The sequence below is a fragment of the Rosa chinensis genome, chromosome 1 (genome assembly GCF_002994745.2).
Source record: "Rosa chinensis cultivar Old Blush chromosome 1, RchiOBHm-V2, whole genome shotgun sequence".
Lineage (NCBI taxonomy): Eukaryota > Viridiplantae > Streptophyta > Magnoliopsida > Rosales > Rosaceae > Rosa > Rosa chinensis.
The window spans coordinates 62,659,009-62,677,342 of record NC_037088.1 but is presented as its reverse complement, the minus strand read 5'-3'; the positions used below and the strand labels follow the sequence as shown (position 1 = coordinate 62,677,342).

At 37.3% G+C, this 18,334-nt stretch overlaps 5 protein-coding genes across 6 annotated transcripts; 2 read left to right on the top strand and 3 right to left on the bottom strand.

Annotated features, from left to right (window-relative positions):
- Window positions 1-261: 261 nt before the first annotated feature.
- LOC112202660 (AT-hook motif nuclear-localized protein 7) lies at window positions 262-4,238 on the top strand. Its single transcript, XM_024343695.2, has 5 exons — window positions 262-1,215; window positions 2,237-2,304; window positions 2,834-2,965; window positions 3,298-3,459; window positions 3,593-4,238. Exons 1-5 carry the CDS (start codon window positions 825-827, stop codon window positions 3,896-3,898), a joined length of 1,059 nt encoding a protein of 352 aa, XP_024199463.1. The 5' UTR covers window positions 262-824; the 3' UTR covers window positions 3,899-4,238.
- Window positions 4,239-4,342: 104 nt separating this feature from the next.
- Window positions 4,343-7,141, bottom strand: LOC112171646. Its single transcript, XM_040508123.1, has 2 exons — window positions 5,984-7,141; window positions 4,343-4,970 (listed from the first exon to the last, which is right to left on the bottom strand). Exons 1-2 carry the CDS (start codon window positions 6,409-6,411, stop codon window positions 4,520-4,522), a joined length of 879 nt encoding a protein of 292 aa, XP_040364057.1. The 5' UTR covers window positions 6,412-7,141; the 3' UTR covers window positions 4,343-4,519.
- A 148-nt stretch (window positions 7,142-7,289) lies between these two features.
- LOC112202744 (probable rRNA-processing protein EBP2 homolog) lies at window positions 7,290-8,916 on the bottom strand. The gene is made up of 2 exons (XM_024343780.2): window positions 8,796-8,916; window positions 7,290-8,363 (listed from the first exon to the last, which is right to left on the bottom strand). The coding sequence occupies exon 2, from the start codon at window positions 8,352-8,354 to the stop codon at window positions 7,452-7,454; it is 903 nt and encodes a 300-aa protein (XP_024199548.1). The 5' UTR covers window positions 8,355-8,363; window positions 8,796-8,916; the 3' UTR covers window positions 7,290-7,451.
- A 1,162-nt stretch (window positions 8,917-10,078) lies between these two features.
- LOC112194724 (enolase) lies at window positions 10,079-13,342 on the top strand. The gene is made up of 17 exons (XM_024334946.2): window positions 10,079-10,231; window positions 10,347-10,410; window positions 10,584-10,648; window positions 10,758-10,805; window positions 10,905-10,991; window positions 11,093-11,173; window positions 11,281-11,382; window positions 11,457-11,537; window positions 11,618-11,692; window positions 11,863-11,925; window positions 12,018-12,098; window positions 12,175-12,369; window positions 12,453-12,503; window positions 12,631-12,719; window positions 12,800-12,851; window positions 12,947-13,003; window positions 13,093-13,342. The coding sequence occupies exons 1-17, from the start codon at window positions 10,163-10,165 to the stop codon at window positions 13,171-13,173; spliced, it is 1,341 nt and encodes a 446-aa protein (XP_024190714.1). The 5' UTR covers window positions 10,079-10,162; the 3' UTR covers window positions 13,174-13,342.
- A 369-nt stretch (window positions 13,343-13,711) lies between these two features.
- Window positions 13,712-17,576, bottom strand: LOC112194712 (peptidyl-prolyl cis-trans isomerase FKBP53). Of its 2 annotated transcripts, none has more exons than XM_024334932.2 (11): window positions 17,435-17,576; window positions 17,067-17,143; window positions 16,693-16,934; window positions 16,465-16,595; window positions 15,581-15,896; window positions 15,300-15,416; window positions 14,607-14,907; window positions 14,415-14,499; window positions 14,290-14,331; window positions 14,148-14,196; window positions 13,712-14,057 (listed from the first exon to the last, which is right to left on the bottom strand). In XM_024334932.2, exons 1-11 carry the CDS (start codon window positions 17,448-17,450, stop codon window positions 13,976-13,978), a joined length of 1,458 nt encoding a protein of 485 aa, XP_024190700.1. In that variant the 5' UTR covers window positions 17,451-17,576; the 3' UTR covers window positions 13,712-13,975. The 2 variants fall into 2 exon arrangements, with proteins under 2 accessions (XP_024190700.1, XP_024190704.1); XM_024334936.2 differs by having other exon boundaries at window positions 14,607-14,853.
- Between the last annotated feature and the right edge of the window lie 758 nt (window positions 17,577-18,334).

The window sequence follows — 18,334 nt, the reverse complement described above, 5'->3', positions numbered from 1 at the left end:
CTTTAATTTTCTGAAAAGACAAAGGAGTTGTCAGTAGTTGGAAAATTGGTATAGCTCTCTCTACCGTTAGCTTTACAGCTTTGCTGTATATTTCTTTAATAAACTTTGAATAAATAAAAGGTAATTAAATAATAAAAAAGCCCTTTTCTTTTCTTAAACTAAACTTCATTGTGTGTTTTTATTATTCAAATTTAGTATCATTGTCCATTTATTAAATCAACTTTATTAAATTTCCAAGACGGACGTGAACCATTTTCTTAACTAAAATTCATACTTTGAATTTGCAATTAAACAATTAGTTTATTACTCAAATTTCATCAATATTTTAACTATACCATCATATTTTTATTTTTATTTTTCCAATTTAAACTTATTTATTTCTCCTCCTTTTCCTGCAAAACCCTAAATTTTACATTTCTCAGAGAAGGCTGAAATCACACCAAGAATTAGTGTTTCTAATTCCTAGTAATTATTGGGAGTTGTTTCCATTTTTTTTTTTTTACTGAATTTCAGTCGCTGCTGTTCAAGCTCTGTGCTTTCTCTACAATGGTGAAGTGAAGCTTCAGAATTCCAGGAGTTACAGTACTGGGTTCTTCAGCTTTCACCAGCCAAGCAAGGGTTTTGGGTCTTTGAGTCTTGAATTTTCAGCTGAAGTTGTTTTTGCATACTACTTTTTTCTTTAGTTTTGCAGAAAAAAAAAAAATTTCTGGGTTCTTGTTTTTGCTTCCCAAAGTTGAAGACTTTGATGGGTGGGTTGTGAAATTTCAAAGGGTTCTGTAGGGTTTAAGCTTTCTAGGGTTTTGGGGTTTTTGGTGGTCTGAAAAATGGAGGAGAAAGACAGCTTGATGGTTTCTGGAGTTGCAGTGAGCAGTGAGCAATCTCAAGATATTTACAGGATTGCCCCCAGAACTGAAATCCCTCTCCAATCTGTTGTGGGTCCTACAATGGCTGCGGCGGCGGCAGCTACGGCGTCGCCGATGAGCTCGGCCTTGACTACCACCGCCGGCGGGACAGATTCTCTGAAGAAGAAGAGGGGCAGACCCAGAAAGTACGGAGCGGACAAGACCTCGCCGGCGTCGGCGTTGTCTCCGATGCCGATTTCGTCTTCGGTGCCGCTCACCGGAGAGTTCTCGGCTTGGAAACGAGGCCGGGGGCGGCCCGTTGACTCGGTCAAGAAGTCTTCACACAAGTATGACGTCTTTGAGAGCTCATCAGGTACTGAAAATGACACACACCCTTTATAAATTTTTCCGTGTCTTGCAAATTTTGACTTTGAGTTTACCTCTTTTTACTGTTACATATAGATCATGATCTTGTGGTTGTTTAATCTTTGCATGCCAATTATGGTGTTGGTTTTTCTGGGATTGGATTTGGGAGTTTAGAGCTAGATTTGGAAGCAAATGTTGGGTTGGATCTAGTAGTGGACCCTTTTAGATATATCAGATTCCATGTCAGATCTGGTACTTGTGGTGAAGAAGGGATCTGCTGATGTTATATATGGAACTTATTCTGCTGGCTACAATATTAAACTGCCCTCTGCCTTTTTGTGAGCCTAAAGCTGCTTACTAGGAAACAGAATGAGAATGATTGAAGGTACTAGTACTACTACCAGCTGAACATGGTAAGAGTCCACTAATGGGCTGACGTGCCTGGGATTAGACTTGTCTAATTAAGTGATTATCTATCTTAATTGCGTGAGATAAGACAGAAAGATAATTTTAGTGGGAGAGGACTATGCAACTTGCCGTGTATGGTTAGTAATGATCCATCTGGGAATACCTGGTTTATATGCTTTGGATTATAATTGTTAATACTTTCTTAGCTGGGTCTGACTTTAATCAATAGGACCGTTCCACTCTTGGAACCATTGGGTTTGAGTTGGTATGTAGTTTCAAAATGGCCCCAAGGCATAAAAATATGATCTCTTTTATTATAAAATTAGTGTTCGTTTACTTCTTAATGTTGCCTTCTTGAGTTAGCATCAAATTGATTTGGACTTGCCTCTTACTACTGATGATGAACTAAGCAACAATTTCCAGACTTTGTTCATATACTGACCTCTTTCTAATTATCTTTTCTAATATTGAGAAAGAAAAGAGACAAATACTTTGGCTAGCATTTTGAGTCTTAATTGTATGATTACGGGTGCCTGATTTTGTGATTCCAATTTGAATTATTATTTCATTCGAGGTTCTTTAATTTTCGTTTTCCTTTTTTTTTTTTTTTCTGTTTGCAGGCGAGAAACTTGCATACTCTGTTGGTGCAAATTTTACACCTCATATCCTTACTGTCAATACTGGCGAGGTATGCTGGAAAAGCCATGTGAATCAATTTTTCATGTCAATTAATAGTAACTTAACTGAAAGAGGCCATACTAGTTCCTTGTGTTTAGGGTTTAGATTCATCATTAATTTAGTACCAACAATGATAAGATGCATAATCGTGTTAAATTACTCTGTAAAATGAGATTGATTTGTTTTTGCTCTTTCCCCTCAACATAGAAGATCTGTAAATTGGAGCCTCAATCCAATAGGCAATTGTAATCTCTATTCTCTTAGATTGCAGGTTAATACATTAACTTGATTAATAGGGTAGGGACTTAATATTTTGCATGGGGTTTCTTCTGTGTAAATCACCAAGACAATACCCAATGGATAATGTAAGTTATCATCTTATAGTATGAATTCTATGGGAAATCAGTTATAACAAGCAAAAAGAAAAAGAGAATAAAAGGAATTGGAAAGTTGATTCCGGTCCCATATCTCAAGATAGTTAAATATTTAGTGTCATCTATGCCGTAGGTGATTTCTGATGTGTCTTTTGGTCTATGCAGGATGTTACGATGAAGATTATGACATTCTCTCAACAAGGATCTCGTGCTATTTGCATACTTTCTGCAAATGGTACCATATCAAATGTCACACTTCGACAGCCCAGTACTTCTGGAGGTACTTTAACATACGAGGTATGGCCTTCTGTCCTTTGCGAGTGTTTGTGTAATTTTAACATTTGAAGTTACTGCATCATGTAACTTCTTAGTTGCAAAGTTTTCACATTTCTAAATACAATAGTACTGTTGTGCGTATAGTATTGTTTTTCTATTTAGATGTTCTTGTATTAGTAAACGAGAGATATCAACATTACTGTGAAAAATGGATCAACTCTGGCAAGTAGAAGATAATACATTACTGCATCTCACTGTTTTAGTAAATGACTCATGTATTTTTATCTCAACCCGATTTTAACTTTCAAGTTTTTGACTTGGCTGACATGATTTACTTGAACTGTTATTTACAGGGCCGATTTGAGATACTTTCATTGTCTGGATCATATATGCCAACTGAGAATGCAGGAACAAAGAGCAGGTCAGGTGGCATGAGCGTCTCTTTGGCAGGTCCAGATGGTAGAGTTGTTGGAGGAGGACTGGCTGGTCTATTGATAGCTGCAGGACCTGTGCAGGTAACATGGTTTCTTAGGAACAAAATACAAAAGAAGATAGTCATTATATTATTCTAATGATTAGTGCGACACATTAATGTTAATTTTACTGATCTTTATCAAGTAATCTGATACTGTTTTTCTGGTAAATCAGGTTGTGGTGGGAAGTTTTCTACCAGGTCACCAGCAGGAACACAACAAGCCCAAGAAGCAGAGAATCGAGTCAGGATCATCACCGATTGTCCCTATCATTGTCAACTCTGTGACTGGTGAAGAAATAAAGGGCTATAGTGGATTAAAACCCATCATGATGACTACTTCCTTCCACGGAGACAATTCGAATTCTCTGAGCCACCCGATGCATCAGAACTTTAAAAATTCGACTCCTGAGAATAACTCATTGGTAGCAGAAGAAGACTCCAAAGGCTCTGGCCAATCAAACTGTGAAGTTTCTTGTTGATCATGTTTCCGCGGTCTCCTTGTGTGATTGTTGTACCCGAATGGTTTTCTTCAGACTTGGTGACATCAAGGCTCACTCAACCTTTGTCTGACTGCTATTCGTGAAGGACAAACTAGGCTTAACCTCTTCTTTTTGTTTTAACCCGGAACTTTCTTAGTAGTATTAGTTTAGTCTCTTGATCATGAGGCTTATTATGTGGCAGGTGTTGTATTCATGTATTTCTACTGTTGTACCGTGTAGCGTTTTTAGATGTATGAAACATGTTTAGTCATTTGTATCGTCCCATCGAGTTCATGGTATCTGAATGTTGGAATTTGAGTGGACGTTGTTTTGTTTTAAACTCATGAGTGATTTAGAAGTTCCCAAATCTGATTCTGTGTCTCTCTCGCAGAAATTAAGTCAATAACAGCACTTAACGGTTGAGTTGATGGTCGAATTAACGAATGACAAGATTACTCAAATCTGTTAAGTACTAACCTCAGCGGAGAGATGGAAAGAAAAAAGGAAAAAAAGAAAGGGAACCAATTTGTTGAAACTGAAACAAAAAAAAAGAGAGACTTTGGGCAAGTCACCAATTGTAGCAACACACAAAGCAGTGCATTAGTTGTTTACACTGCTGGCTTAGAATATGCATGTGGTTCTTAAAAATTCAGCTTTCCACGCTTGATTAACCTTCTGTATAAATTCTTCTACTCTTGTCCTCAGCTCCTCATCTTCAGCCTCAGTTTCATCATTGCCATTACCATATATGATTTTGCTCACTATAATATTATCAGGAACTGCATGGTTGGCCTTTGGTGGTTGACTGACTTGCATTGAGGCATTGCTCTCCAGCCTCTCCTCACTAACTTGTTTAGCACTTGTACCTTGTTCATCTTCCTCATGCTTGTTGGTAGACCTTCTGAGGTGAATTGAGCTTTCTACATGATCGTTGGATATGGATTTTGAGCCTAAGAGGATAATGGCTATGATCAAATTGCAGAAGCAGAAGATGATGAGAGAGTTGGAAGTAGCCTGAGTGAGCAAATCTAATGTTGTATCAAGCATTGTTGTTGATACTGAAAGAACCAAACTTTGTTAACAAAATGAGAGAGAGAGAGAGAGAGAGAGAGAGAGAGAGAGAGATGTTGATTATCACAATGAGTGTCTCTATTTAAACCCCTAGTATGGATCAAGGAAAAGAGTGGGTGGGAAGCTTTATGTAGCAGAAGTTAAGGAGGAGATAATGTTGTGTAGTGTGAAAGCTAATGTGAAATGCTATAAAACATGTTCTCATTAGTCCTTTGTATACATTATAAATGAAAAGCTTATTCCCAACTGCATTAGGGGCCTCATTTTCATTAATCAAATTAAAAGTTCATTGCACCGAACAAGAAGCTCACATGGATCCTTCTCAGCCTCTCCTAGACTCTTTGCTGTCTCGTTGACTGACCCCCCTAAAAATTTAGTAGCACTTTCAAGATAACCAACCATTTTATAAGGGTAGATAATAGCTGAAAGAGACTTGGAGACTTATACAAGTCCAAATTAAAGAAGACTTGAGGGTTGACTCACCAACTAGCTTCAGACAATGACATTGACTTGACTTGGCCCTCAAAATTGACAGTTCTCCTAAAAATGGTGACCTAACTGAACATTGAACACTAAGCTCTATGATCATGCAGCTTACAGGAAGATGAGAAGTGACAAAAAGAGTTGAAAAATGATCCTGAAATTAAAAGGAAGATGAGGAAAGCTGAACAGCTGCAGCTTACAGGAACATGCCCTTTGTAACTTTTCAAACACTCTTTCCCTTTCTATCCATGTGAGATGAGAATCAAAACATGTTTATAATACTTGGATCATCTAAAGAGGCCTTGCTTACATTCTGTTAGTCATAAGTCCTTTATATTTAAACAAAATTACCCTCCAAAACAAAAGGAGAAGGGGTCAAGAAGTCAAGAACTACACAGACGAACAATTTTTGCTAAGGATTAAAATTAGAATTTCATTAGATAAACATAGACCACATCAGAGTTATAATTTACAAAACTTTCAGCTTGATCATCAAAACCAAGTTGCTACAAATTCAAAATGCAGGCTTTTTATGCCTCGATTAAATGTGAGTTTGTCAGCAATTCTGCCCTCCATTCCCTGTTAACTTTTTTGATAAATTCTTCGGCTCTTCTTCTCAGCTCATCGTCATTGTCGCACTCATTACTGACAACAATCTGCTCATCAAAGCCGGCTTTTTCATCACTTGCTAGTTCTTTCTTGGCATTTGATACTTCACTATTGATAACAACTGATGAACTGGTGATACCCATCTGCTCACAATTAGCATCATGATCAACTTGTTTATCACTTGTAATAGTGTAGGTCACCTTTGAGCGAGGAAGTTCACTTTCTTGATCAAAGTAAGACCCGGGTTTGGAGCCCACGACGATCATGACTATGATCAAATTGCAGAAGCAGAAAACGTAGAGAGAATTCGAAGCAGCCTGAGTGAGCATGTCCAGTGTAGAAACCAACATGGTTGTAGAGATGGGAGGGAAACTTGTTAAGCTGCTCTTGATGAAGAAATAGAAGGAGATTGGTATGATTTTGAAAGACGATAAGGAGCTACTTAAATAGCTTGGTGTCGAGAGAAAGTGTAGGCAAGAAGCTCCTTTTAAGGGGCCTCGCAAGGTGTGGTGCGAAAGCAGAGAAAACGACGTGTAGACTACTAGACTATAGTATGTGTTAAATTATTGATGAAAATCAATGGCAATCGGGATGAAACTTCCAACTCACTGTATAGTATAATGGGGTCTCCCTTACTTTTATTTAATTAACAGTCCCACGTACTTCCTAAGAACCTCACGCGGAACTTTCCCAGCACAATGTGATAAAAGATTGACATTACATAAGTGAATCGACACTGCAGAAATCCGAGTTTGTTATGTATAAAGCTTCTATTTCATTCAATTATGGTAAATAAGATTCAAAATAAGAAAAGGGAAGAGGAATGAGAGCTGTATGTGTATGGTTTTGCATCGGTAGAGTACATAATAAACTCTTCCAAATAGAAACAGTGCAGCTTAAAAGGCAATTTCATTCTAGCGTCTTGCACCCTAAAGACATCGAGTAAAAAACCGACTACCTGAGATGAAAACAAAATCGATGATCAGAGAATAACCGAAGGAAGGTAAGTAACGATTTGTATTGAAAATGATTCTAAAAACTGGCGAAATACTGAAATGATTCATTCCAAGGAGAGGAGAAATCAATGACAACTAAAGCTCAACACCAAATATTTTGTTATAATCAACGAAGTGATGAACAAAGATAAACTTTGTTTGCAAAGATAGATTTTGACGGCAATTGACTTCAGCTTCATCAGAAGGACTAGACATAAAACTGTGCAGCAGCAATAATATTACTCCATACTACTCGAGAACAATAATGTATTACAACGCACCGCAGACCTCAAAAGTTCACTTGTATTAGAATCAACACTAAAAATTAATAGGCTACACAGGCAAGCCCTTACCATAAAGAGAAACAAAACCACAAAATCATAGAGAGTTAAAAATCACATCTTCCTTTTCTTATTTTTTGAGAAACCATCTTCTTTATTGAACCCTCTCAAATCGTTGGTGGTTTCAGCGACATTTTGCTTCCTGGAACCTTTCCTCCCACCAAATCCAAACTTGGAATCCTTGATTTCTCTCTTCTTTGGCTTTTTCCCCTTTCCAGCATATTTTGCCTTCCCTCCAGACCGATCTCCGGGAGCTACACCAGGCCTCTTATTACTTGACTTCTCAAATGGTTTCCCATCTTCAAAGGCCAAATCCAACTCGCTTCCTTTGTCACCCCCAGCAAACCCACTTTGCTGCCTCTGCTTCCTCCACTTCTTCACAGACTCAATAGACTCCTTTTTCTGCTTAGCTCTCTCCTTCAACTTCTGGTTCTGAATCTCTTTAGACAATTTCTTGGCCTCTCTGGCCTTCCTTCTCTCATCAGCTTCCTCCATGTTCTTCTTCTCCACCAAAAGCCGGCTCTTCACTTTCTCCATGTGGGAATCCGACTTCACCATTTCTGCATAGTAGTCCTCGGGTCTCAGAAATGGAAGCCCCATCGACAGAAGCTTCTCAAAGGCCATCCTCGTTCCATTTAGAGCCTGTGTATAAAACGCAAGCTCCCTTGTCAGGTCATCATTCACATCCACCGGTTGCTCTTGCTCAATATCCAACGTCAGCCTGTCCACCCATTTAGCATTCTCGGGCCAGCTCATATCTCCAAGCTTCTCTAACAGACCATCTCTGTTGTATGTAGCATTCTGGGCAGGTTCAGCCAATCTCACATCTCCTTCCTCCTCAGATTCCTCTTCCGATTCTTGTTCCAATTCTGACTCAGACACATCGTCCCCCATATCACTATCGTCTTCCAGTTCCTCCTCGTTAACCAGCATCGATTCTTTCTTAGATACAGCCATCTCTTAAATCTATCAAAAAGAAACACAATTCCATCTCCATCAAAATCTAGATAACACAGATTCAGTCAAAAAAAAGTTACATACTTTAATCTCAGCAAACAAAGAAGCATTACAGAATCCAAAACATTTCAATTTTTTTTTTCTAGCTTAACTCAATCAAATCAACCATATAATATCAAACTAACACAAGACAATTAAAACCCAATTGAGATTACAGATTAAATCCAGAAAAAAAAAAAAAAAAAAAAAACTATTTCATTCTATTATGCCTAAATTTCTGGGCTGCTAAACCAGAACAGGAAAAAAGAAAAACGAACGAGCTAGATTACTATATAGCTAAAGTAAACCATGATGATTCTATTGAACCCAGAAAGCTTTATACTGCGATGAACAATTAAGGGATTGAGAAATTGAGAATGGGTTGAGTATGAAAGACTTTACCTTTGAACTACTGCGGCCTCTTCTAAAACCTTTGATAAAACCCTGGTTCGAATTAGGTCGAGCAAGTGAAGCACATAAAGGAAGCCACTTTAGGCTTCGGGCTCGGAATGGGTGGGCTTTGACCCGCACCCACCCGAAGTTTTATTTTCTTTTTTCTTTTTTTGTTAAGCTTTTACTTCTTAGTGAGTTAGTTCCATTTGTTTAGTTCAAATTTTTTTCAAAAAGAACATAGATAGAAAGAATAGAAACATCCTAGAAAAATACATAAATAACATGAAGTTACTTTAGCGTGGTGAAATTATGAGTCATAACTAAGAAATTATGACACTAATTCAAAAGTTTGTGTTTTGAATTATCCTTTAAAAATCATACTGAAATAGGCCAAATTGTTTAAAACATGTTTTTCTTCAAATGAACCTGTATTATAAGCTCACTGTTCTTGAAGCATGATATTTATAAATTGTTCCAATTGAGAAGAACTGAAATCTCGAATAAATAATTTTATTTATGAATTTGGAAAATTGTAGAAAATATTTGGATCAAGATTTTTTAAGTAACATCAGTTCGAATTTTTTTTAATAATTATTATTTGATGGTGGAAAAATTTAAGTGAAAAAATAAGAACATGTGTTTTACGCTAAAAATGGTGTGCTATAATAGTCCACAATTTTGGAGAGACAAGCATGGTCTTCAAGATTTTTTTTTTTCCTTTCAATGGGGATTAGACATGAACAAAATCGAGAGAAAGAACATCCGTCGAGTCTTGGAATTTAGCCCATAACAAATGCATGAAAAAAAAAATTAGGATATATAAATACAGTGGTGTTCACCTGGTCAGTTGCTGACCAAAGAATTTATGCTCAATAACCCTTAGATTTACATCAAATGGTGGAAAACAAAACACCTCAATTTAATAATAATTTTTTCTATCATTGGATTGACATTCAAGGGTGGTTAAGCATTATTTTTTTAGTCAATAACTGACCAGGTAAACATTTTCGCATATAAATATGTCCAAACCTCCACTAAGGTGTCAAACGCTACAGTCCGGCCCGTTCAAAATAACAAAGATTGTTTGGGCCAGCCCGTTCAAAATACGCCCAAATCACTTCTTTTTAAATTTCTTGGGCAAAAAGGCGCACCTCGGCTCCCCGCATATTCCTTCTCATATTCCCCCTCGGTGGCCCACGTGTACGAAGCAAGCAGTCCGTGATCGGCAAGAAAGCAATCAAAGCCGTTGAAAAATCACCCCTGCCTTTTTCTTTACACGTGCTTCCCACCTCCCTATATAAACACACCCCAAACCCACTTCTCCTCGTCACTTCCTCAGTACCGCAGTTAGTTTCAGACTTTGATTCAGTGAAAAAATGGCGACCACGATCAAGCTCATCAAGGCCCGTCAGATCTTCGACAGCCGTGGAAATCCCACCGTTGAAGTAACTCCCCTTCCTTCTCTGTCCGCCGATTTTCGTTAAATTTTTTGTTTCCCATTTTTGCGCATGTAAAACAGTAAAAAGTAAATATTTGAATTTCTGTGTGTGCGAATGTTAGGTTGATGTTACTCTTTCCGATGGAACTCTGGCCAGAGCGGCCGTGCCGAGTGGAGCTTCCACAGGTAAAAAAGAAAGAAAGTTAAAATCGATATAGTGAATAGTGTTCTGATTTGAAGAATCTAAATCGATCATCGTTGCGGTGCTTATGTACTGATTGCTGTTCATGTAGTGGTGGAGAATTAGGGTTTAGTTATAGGTGTTATTCTCTGATATTAGATAGTTTCATTCTTGAAAGGTGTATATGAAGCACTGGAGTTGAGAGATGGCGGATCGGATTACCTTGGGAAGGGTGTCCTGAAGGTATGTTGTTATTGTACGCGGCGATTTCTGTTTTGCTTTTTTTATTTTTTTTTAATATTTTTTATTATTGGAGAGTTGATCTCTGTGATTTGATCTGGTGATGGTTTAGGCTGTGGAGAATGTGAATGGTATCATTGGACCTGCCTTGATTGGAAAGGTACTACTGTATTTTTTTTGGTTCTTACGCGATTATATTCCTGCTCCAACGAGGCGATGGGTTGTTGATATATCTATTTCTTTGTTTTGTGCAATGCAGGACCCAACAGAACAGACCCAAATTGACAATTATATGGTTCAACAGCTTGATGGAACTACAAATGAATGGGGTTGGTGCAAACAGAAGGTAAGATTAATATTGTGGTCTTGGTACTTCTGTCACTTCAGTTTATTATTGAATGCTAATTCTTTTTTTCTTTTCTTTTTTCACTTTTGTTATGTATGTAGCTTGGAGCAAATGCAATATTGGCAGTGTCTCTTGCTGTTTGTAAAGCAGGTGCCATTGTGAAAAAGATACCCCTATACAAGGTTTGTGTTGCGGAAGAGTGGGCGACTGCCATTTCATCTAGTCAATGTCATGTATGAGGTTCGGTGTCAAACTGCCAATAATAATGCCTTTACTCTTTACATTTCAGCACATAGCCAATCTTGCTGGAAACAAGACCTTGGTTCTGCCTGTTCCTGCATTTAATGTCATCAATGGAGGTTCTCATGCTGGCAATAAACTAGCCATGCAGGTAAATTTTTTTGTTTTCGTCATAAGTGAGAAGTTGTGCCTTTCTATTGCAATCTTAAAGTTCTTCTGTAACAGGAATTTATGATTCTCCCTGTTGGAGCATCTTCTTTTAAGGAAGCCATGAAGATGGGTGTAGAAGTATATCATCATCTGAAGGTATTAAAATTACAGCTTTTTCGTAAAAGAATGAACTCCTATATGGGCCTAATCAATTGTCAACTTATTTTCTCGACCAGGCTGTAATTAAGAAGAAGTATGGACAAGATGCCACAAATGTTGGGGATGAAGGTGGCTTTGCACCCAATATTCAGGTATGCATTTAGTATATTGACAAAAAAATGAATTTTAGAGGCTTGCTTCTCTTGTAGCTTAAGATGGTTACTAAGTTGCTAAAGACGATAGTTTTTTTTTTTTTCTTCCCGATATTAATCAGTTTGGTTAGACAATGGGATGCTTATAGTCTTTTGATGTGTGCTTTTAGGAAAACAAAGAGGGTCTTGAACTTCTGAAGACAGCTATTGCTAAAGCTGGATATACCGGAAAGGTTAGTTCTAACTTTGGAAGTTAAGAGTTGCTGTAGTGCTTATGGTTGGCTGAATGTTTATTTGATTCATTCCATGTTTTTGTTGGTGGAAGGTTGTTATTGGGATGGATGTTGCTGCTTCAGAATTCTATGATGATAAGGATAAGACTTATGATTTGAATTTCAAGGAAGAGGTAAACTATATACAGCATATCTGGCTGCTATGCGTTTATCATGGTTAGATGGCTGAACAACTTATTTCTGCTGCAGAAAAATGACGGATCACAAAGAATATCAGGAGACAGTCTGAAGAATGTTTACAAGTCATTTGTTACAGAGTATCCAATTGTGTCAATTGAAGATCCCTTTGATCAGGATGACTGGGAACACTATGCTAAGATGACTGCAGAAATTGGCGAGCAAGTGCAAATTGTTGGTGATGATCTCCTTGTTACAAACCCAAAGGCAAGCATATTCTATTAATACTTTTGTATGAAATTATGTTTGTGGGAACGAATAAATAACGTAGTCATTTGTGGTTGCTGCAGCGAGTGGAGAAAGCAATCAAGGAGAAGAGCTGCAATGCCCTTCTTTTGAAGGTACATTTTTTTTTTTATTCCTTATAAATACTATCTGAAATTAGACTTTTAATGTTTATAGTTCTCTGGATGGTTTGTGCTTACTGCTTAGGGATGACCCTCATCTCCCTAATTTATGTTTGTTTAGGTGAATCAAATTGGTTCAGTAACCGAAAGTATTGAAGCTGTGAAAATGTCAAAACGTGCTGGATGGGGTGTCATGGCAAGTCACCGAAGGTAATCCATTCAATTTTCATATCTATCTTCACTTATCAACCTCAGTCTTTGGCTTACTCGGTTTCTTTGTTTACTTTTAGTGGTGAAACTGAGGATACTTTCATTGCTGACCTTTCTGTGGGGCTTGCAACGGTAAGTGTTTTTTAAACGGTAAGCTTGTCTACCTTGTTCTATTATGGTAGTTTCTTAAGCTAATTTGGTGTATGTGTCCTTGTCTGTTGAAACAGGGCCAGATTAAGACTGGAGCTCCATGCAGATCCGAGCGTCTTGCTAAGTACAACCAGGTAAAACTTCTTACGTGCGTCTGTGATTGGTGACTTGCTTCTAACAAGTTCTCTCTTTGACGGTTTTGGCGCTTTTTCTTCCTGTGCAGCTTCTTAGAATTGAAGAGGAGCTTGGGCCTGCAGCAGTCTATGCTGGATCAAAATTCAGAGTACCAGTGGAGCCATACTGATTTCAATACTGGAATCCTGAAACTGTATTTCAACAAGAAGCTTGGTAGTTTTTGGTACTTGTAATCTGCTCAACGAAACTTCCCTAGTATTAGGAAGGTTCAAGAACATATCAATGTTTATTTCTATTTGAAAGTTCTTTTGGTAATGCATGGTTTTCCTTTGGTTATGCGCTTTTTATTCTAATAGTCAGGATCAATTTTGAATGATGAGTGCTCTTAGTCTTTGCGGGCATCATACATTAAGTGAGGCTGTCAAAATTGAATTGGTCTAAAGTTCTAAACATAGTGATCGACTATTGGACAAGTAATGCAGCTGACATCTAGAATTGTTAGGTGAATTCAGAAATTAGCAGCTCAAATTTCTTGCCATGGTCTGAAAAGGATATTGCATAGAAAAAATATTTGAGAAGATAATAGTAGTTTAATACCTGAATCTTGAAACTAGTTGCATGGAATTAAAGTATTAAACTACTATTATCTTCTCAAATATTTGTTTTATGTAAATATCCTTTTCAGACTACGGCAACTTGGCAAGAAATTTGCAAATGCATTCTCTAGGGTACAGGATAAAAATATAAGCATCATACAAGTATTTATAATGTCAAATCACTTGAATTATGGTTCAGTAATATCATCAAACTGATCTTAATCTAATCAAAATGTGCATGTCTTCAAAACTGACATCAAATGATGTTCACAGAGATATAGCTATAGACTAGAAACAGATGCACTCGTTTTTTCCAGACTGGTCTGCCCAGCAGAAAAAAGAAACTTAAAAAGTGGAAGAATGACGGCATCTGAATCAATTAACAGCAACCAACTCGACATCAAACACAAGCCATGAGTTTGGTGGTATCGCAGGGGGAGCACCTCTCTGTCCATACCTGCATCAAAGATTTGATAAGTTCGATAACAAGCTCTAAACAGATTAGGGTACATGCTCCATGGAAAAGAAACAATGATAACCGTCATACCCCATTGATGGTGGAACGGTGAGTCTTCTTTTGTCCCCAACGCGCATACCTGGAGGTAGATATGTTTTAGAAGATACAACAACTAATACTTTGTAAAATTGCAAATCGGATATAAGTGAAGTTTTCACGTTTAGAAACTTACCTTTAACCCCAACATCCCATCCTGATATAACTTGTCCTACACCTGCACGACCAATGGAAAAGCAAGATAAACCACATATAAAAGTTGAATTTGAGTACTTCATATTTGTCAGATGACATTGGTACCTAATGTGAATTTGAACGGTGGCCCTATAACATTTGCGTCAAATTGTTTCCCATTCTTTAGCTTCCCAATGTAGCGAACACTGACCTGTAAAACAACAACTTATCTGTCATAAGTCAATTCAATAGTAAACAAGAGGCCCCAAATCCTTGATTTGACCAGGAAAGACTTTATAAAGATGCTTGAGAACTTGCCTTCTTTCCCGGATCAGCTCTTTTGCCATCTGGTCGACCCATAGAAACCTCCTCGATAACCAATCCATTTGGAAAGGTTCTCACTTTAGATGATGACTTGCCATTGCTTTTTTCCATATTAGCAGCAGTTTGATCAGCATTAGTTTTTTCTTCAGTCTCCTGGGATTTCTTCTTCTTCTTCTTCTTCTTCTTTTTCTCTCCTGTCTGATTCTCAGTAGGATCAGAGTCCATTTTGATGTCAGGGCTCCTGTCGTGTATACAAGCATAATTATTTTGTTCAACGGAAGAGCAAAAAGCAACTCTGTGCAAGCACAACAGTATTGACAATAGCAAGTTAGCAACTAGCAAATCTTAGACATTTCAGAAGATACTATCATTCCAAACTTTTCATTTCTCTAGATACTGCTTATTCTCAAAAAAAAAAAAAAAAAGATACTGCTAATTTGACTTGACTTCTTTGTAAAGAAAATATAGGGTAATGCAAGATATGATTTTAATGACTAAAAAAAAAAGCAGACAGAGATCAGATCTGAGCAATTTTGGATGGAAAGGAATCATACAGCCAACTTGTAATTGTTTTGAGCCTCATCATTTAAACCCGTTGATATGCAACGCTATTTAGAACCAAATCATCAATACAACAAATAATAATGTAAAACTATAAGATACTGAAAGAAGATGCGCAAATCTCACTTCTTATTAGATAGCAGTTGTCCATGCTCATTTTTGCTCTTCAAGACCTCAGGTTGCTTTTCCTTTTCATCAGTACTTCCATCTTTAAGTTGCTGCTTTTTCTTACTCTTCTTTTGCCTAAGATCAGTTTGGAAAGAAACTTCAATAAACCCACAAAAACTGAAACTTAATGAGGCAACAAAACAGAAGCACCTCCCTCTCCCAAATATATAAGTATAAATGTACAAGAGTATATAAAATTACTACAACCAAACAACTAATGAGATGGATCAACTACCCACCCTTCTTGATGATCTTGGTCAATATTTTCAACCTTCCTTTTTAATCCAGCAGCATCATCACCATCTTTTGCTTTCCTCTTCTTGGTTTTCTCAGTTACTTTATCTCTGTGTCCTGTTGCTGATTCAGGCTTCTCAATATTGGTTTTGTTTTTCGTGGATATTGGAAAGCCATCGTCATCTTCACTTTCCAAAACAGGGACACCTGCACCTTTTGTATTGTCCTCAGAGCCATTTGACTGATTGAATTCAAGTAGAGGTTTAGATTGACCCTTTCCATTAGTGGGCTTGTCATCGTCCTCAATCTCCTCAATTATAACTAAGAAATAAGCCAAATACAATTTTCAGTCAAGCTCTCTACTACAGCATGATAATGACCTGACATCTATCCAAAAGTCTGGGACACTAGACAATTGAGAATCATGAACAAAGTGCAGCTGCACCATAATGGCTTAATGTATTTACCATGTAGATGAAGGCAAGATTTTAATGGCTCACACACTTCAGTTAGATTATCCTATTAATGGTTGGGTGTACCATGTACAGTAAATATTGGGGAAGTTAGGACGTAAATTTTGGGGAAGTTAGGACCTACCTGGAACTTAACATTTCACAAAAAAAATAAAAATAAATAAATAAATAAATTCAAACTTTCAGCAAATAAGTTTTGATCATATAGTGCTTATCAGATGTAGCATGCAAAATCAGACACAAAATTTATATTAAAGCTATACCAAGTCATTCAAAATGTTTTAATATCTCATAAGCTTCCAACAGAAGAATATGGCAATGTGACAAAACAAGAAAGAAGGGAGGAATATGATCAAATGCAACTAAAATTAAAAAAACAAAAAGATAAAAAAATGGTATCCAATATTTCAACATACCTCCACTTTTGGTAGGAGGTGAAGACCGGTCCATGTCAAGATCACTATCAATTAGCTCATATTGGTCATCACTACCATAATCTGATGACTCCTGTGACCCAGACTCACCAATATCCTCCTCAGACGAATCTCTGCAGATATTACAAGGGAAATACTAAATGCCCGTAAAGAAATAGAAACAGAAAATGTAACTCGGAAAAGAATCAACAATGGTAAACATGTACTTACGACTCATATCCTTCTCCAACAGCTTCGCCTTCATCATAAGTCTCAAAGTAGCCAGAGAGATGGACGCTTTGCTTGCCAATGACTGAAAAGGTCACCAACTCACCATCCTCCTCAAATTCAAGATTCAAGGGACACGATTCGTTCTTCTTAGGTACCAAAGAACACAAAAAGATAGGACTCTTATCTCCAACGGAACACTGAACTATGCTCCTCCCCTTTGAGTCGCCGAGACCTAAAGTCGCCTGATTCATCATGGAAGGTAAACAAACAAATAATACTACACCCAATCCAACTCCACAAAGCTCCAAACAATCAAAATGCTCCAAAACAAAACACTAGGATTTGATTTTGAGCATCTGAAGTGAAAAATATACCTGAGTAATCCTAAGCCTTGCTTCCTCATCTTCTGGAAATTCAATAGGATACTGTTTCCCTGGTTTTACTTCAATTCCTATAATTCCATTTTCACAAAACAAAAACACAAAACTTAGTGTAACCAAAAAAAAAAAAAAGACCCAAAACTTATTGTCAATTCAACTTTTAACCATCAATTTCTCACATGCCAAACAGGGTTTTTAAAAGGGTATTATCAAAATTCAATCTTTCAATCTCTGATAAATCCTAGAACCTCCATTTTTAGATTCTTGACATTCCAACATGTACTGCAAAATTTAGCATTTCATATATTGAAATTGAGGACATTGATGAACTCAATAGATAAGAAAGTGATGAGAAAACTAACCCCAAAAGCCGCCCATTGCTATCGTCAAGTTTGGCTCGCAAAGCTCTGCCTGTGGTTCGGAGCTTTCTCTCTTAAACCCTAGACAGCGCGCCTCTCTCTCTCGCTTTGCCTCTTAAACCCTTCCAAGTTAGGGCACTCAGGGTAGCACGGATATTCTATGCACCTACACGTGGCGCCTTGATGTTTTATTTCGCGGGCGAATGTGGACGGTGGTGATAGGGACACGTGTCGTGAGGGACTTGACGCGCGAAATTTGAACCCACGGGTTTAACCCAAACCCGTTAACAAGAAAGGCTTTTTTCCTTTCCAATGTTTTTATGTTTTGCCAATTTAAATCTTTCTTCCGTTTCACGTTTTTTCAGTTTTGGGTGTCCTCTGCATATGAAAATATGTAATTGAGACTTGTTTCAAAGTTGAATTTGTTATCTCTAATCTACTTTCGTTCTATCTTAATTCTACTATTTAAAAATAACAATCACAATGATAGTCTTATGACTCTACTGACAAATAGAGTGATGGCAAGACCTGTTGCCCTAGATATTACATTAATAATACAAATAATTGCACATACTTAATACTTTGTACTATTTGAAATGATGAAGAACACGATTTAATTACGAGTTATCTAGACCCTCCAGGGTTTGGTAAATACCTAGAGTAACATGTACGTATTCTGATTATATAAAGCTGGAAATTCTGGTTGGATTCCACCTGGGACATATGTTACACGTGTGTTCATATATGGGTAGAAGACATTGAGTAATAATAATAGTGGGAAATTATGAAAAGGTGATTCAGTAATCTGAGCAAATATAATTATTAACTTTTTCTTTAATCAAAAATACTTATTAGTTTATGACTCGTTTGCTTTCCACTGAGTCATTCATGCACATATAAGCC

What these genes read in the sequence shown, in the direction of transcription:
- LOC112194712 (XM_024334932.2), bottom strand. An exon ending in GACCAAGATCATCAAGAAGG is followed by an intron (nt 15,417 to 15,580) that starts GTGGGTAGTTGA and finishes AACTGATCTTAG; the next exon opens with GCAAAAGAAGAGTAAGAAAA. An exon ending in ACCGTTCCACCATCAATGGG is followed by an intron (nt 14,058 to 14,147) that starts GTATGACGGTTA and finishes TCTTTGATGCAG; the next exon opens with GTATGGACAGAGAGGTGCTC.
- LOC112194724 (XM_024334946.2), top strand. Translation starts at nt 10,163, where the DNA reads ATGGCGACCACGATCAAGCTCATCAAGGCCCGTCAGATCTTCGACAGC. An exon ending in ATTTGAATTTCAAGGAAGAG is followed by an intron (nt 12,099 to 12,174) that starts GTAAACTATATA and finishes TTTCTGCTGCAG; the next exon opens with AAAAATGACGGATCACAAAG. An exon ending in TCCTTGTTACAAACCCAAAG is followed by an intron (nt 12,370 to 12,452) that starts GCAAGCATATTC and finishes TGGTTGCTGCAG; the next exon opens with CGAGTGGAGAAAGCAATCAA.
- LOC112202660 (XM_024343695.2), top strand. Translation starts at nt 825, where the DNA reads ATGGAGGAGAAAGACAGCTTGATGGTTTCTGGAGTTGCAGTGAGCAGT. An exon ending in GAGGTACTTTAACATACGAG is followed by an intron (nt 2,966 to 3,297) that starts GTATGGCCTTCT and finishes TGTTATTTACAG; the next exon opens with GGCCGATTTGAGATACTTTC. An exon ending in TAGCTGCAGGACCTGTGCAG is followed by an intron (nt 3,460 to 3,592) that starts GTAACATGGTTT and finishes CTGGTAAATCAG; the next exon opens with GTTGTGGTGGGAAGTTTTCT.
- LOC112171646 (XM_040508123.1), bottom strand. Translation starts at nt 6,411, where the DNA reads ATGTTGGTTTCTACACTGGACATGCTCACTCAGGCTGCTTCGAATTCT. An exon ending in TCACATTTAATCGAGGCATA is followed by an intron (nt 4,971 to 5,983) that starts AAAAGCCTGCAT and finishes TTGTTAACAAAG; the next exon opens with TTTGGTTCTTTCAGTATCAA.
- LOC112202744 (XM_024343780.2), bottom strand. Translation starts at nt 8,354, where the DNA reads ATGGCTGTATCTAAGAAAGAATCGATGCTGGTTAACGAGGAGGAACTG.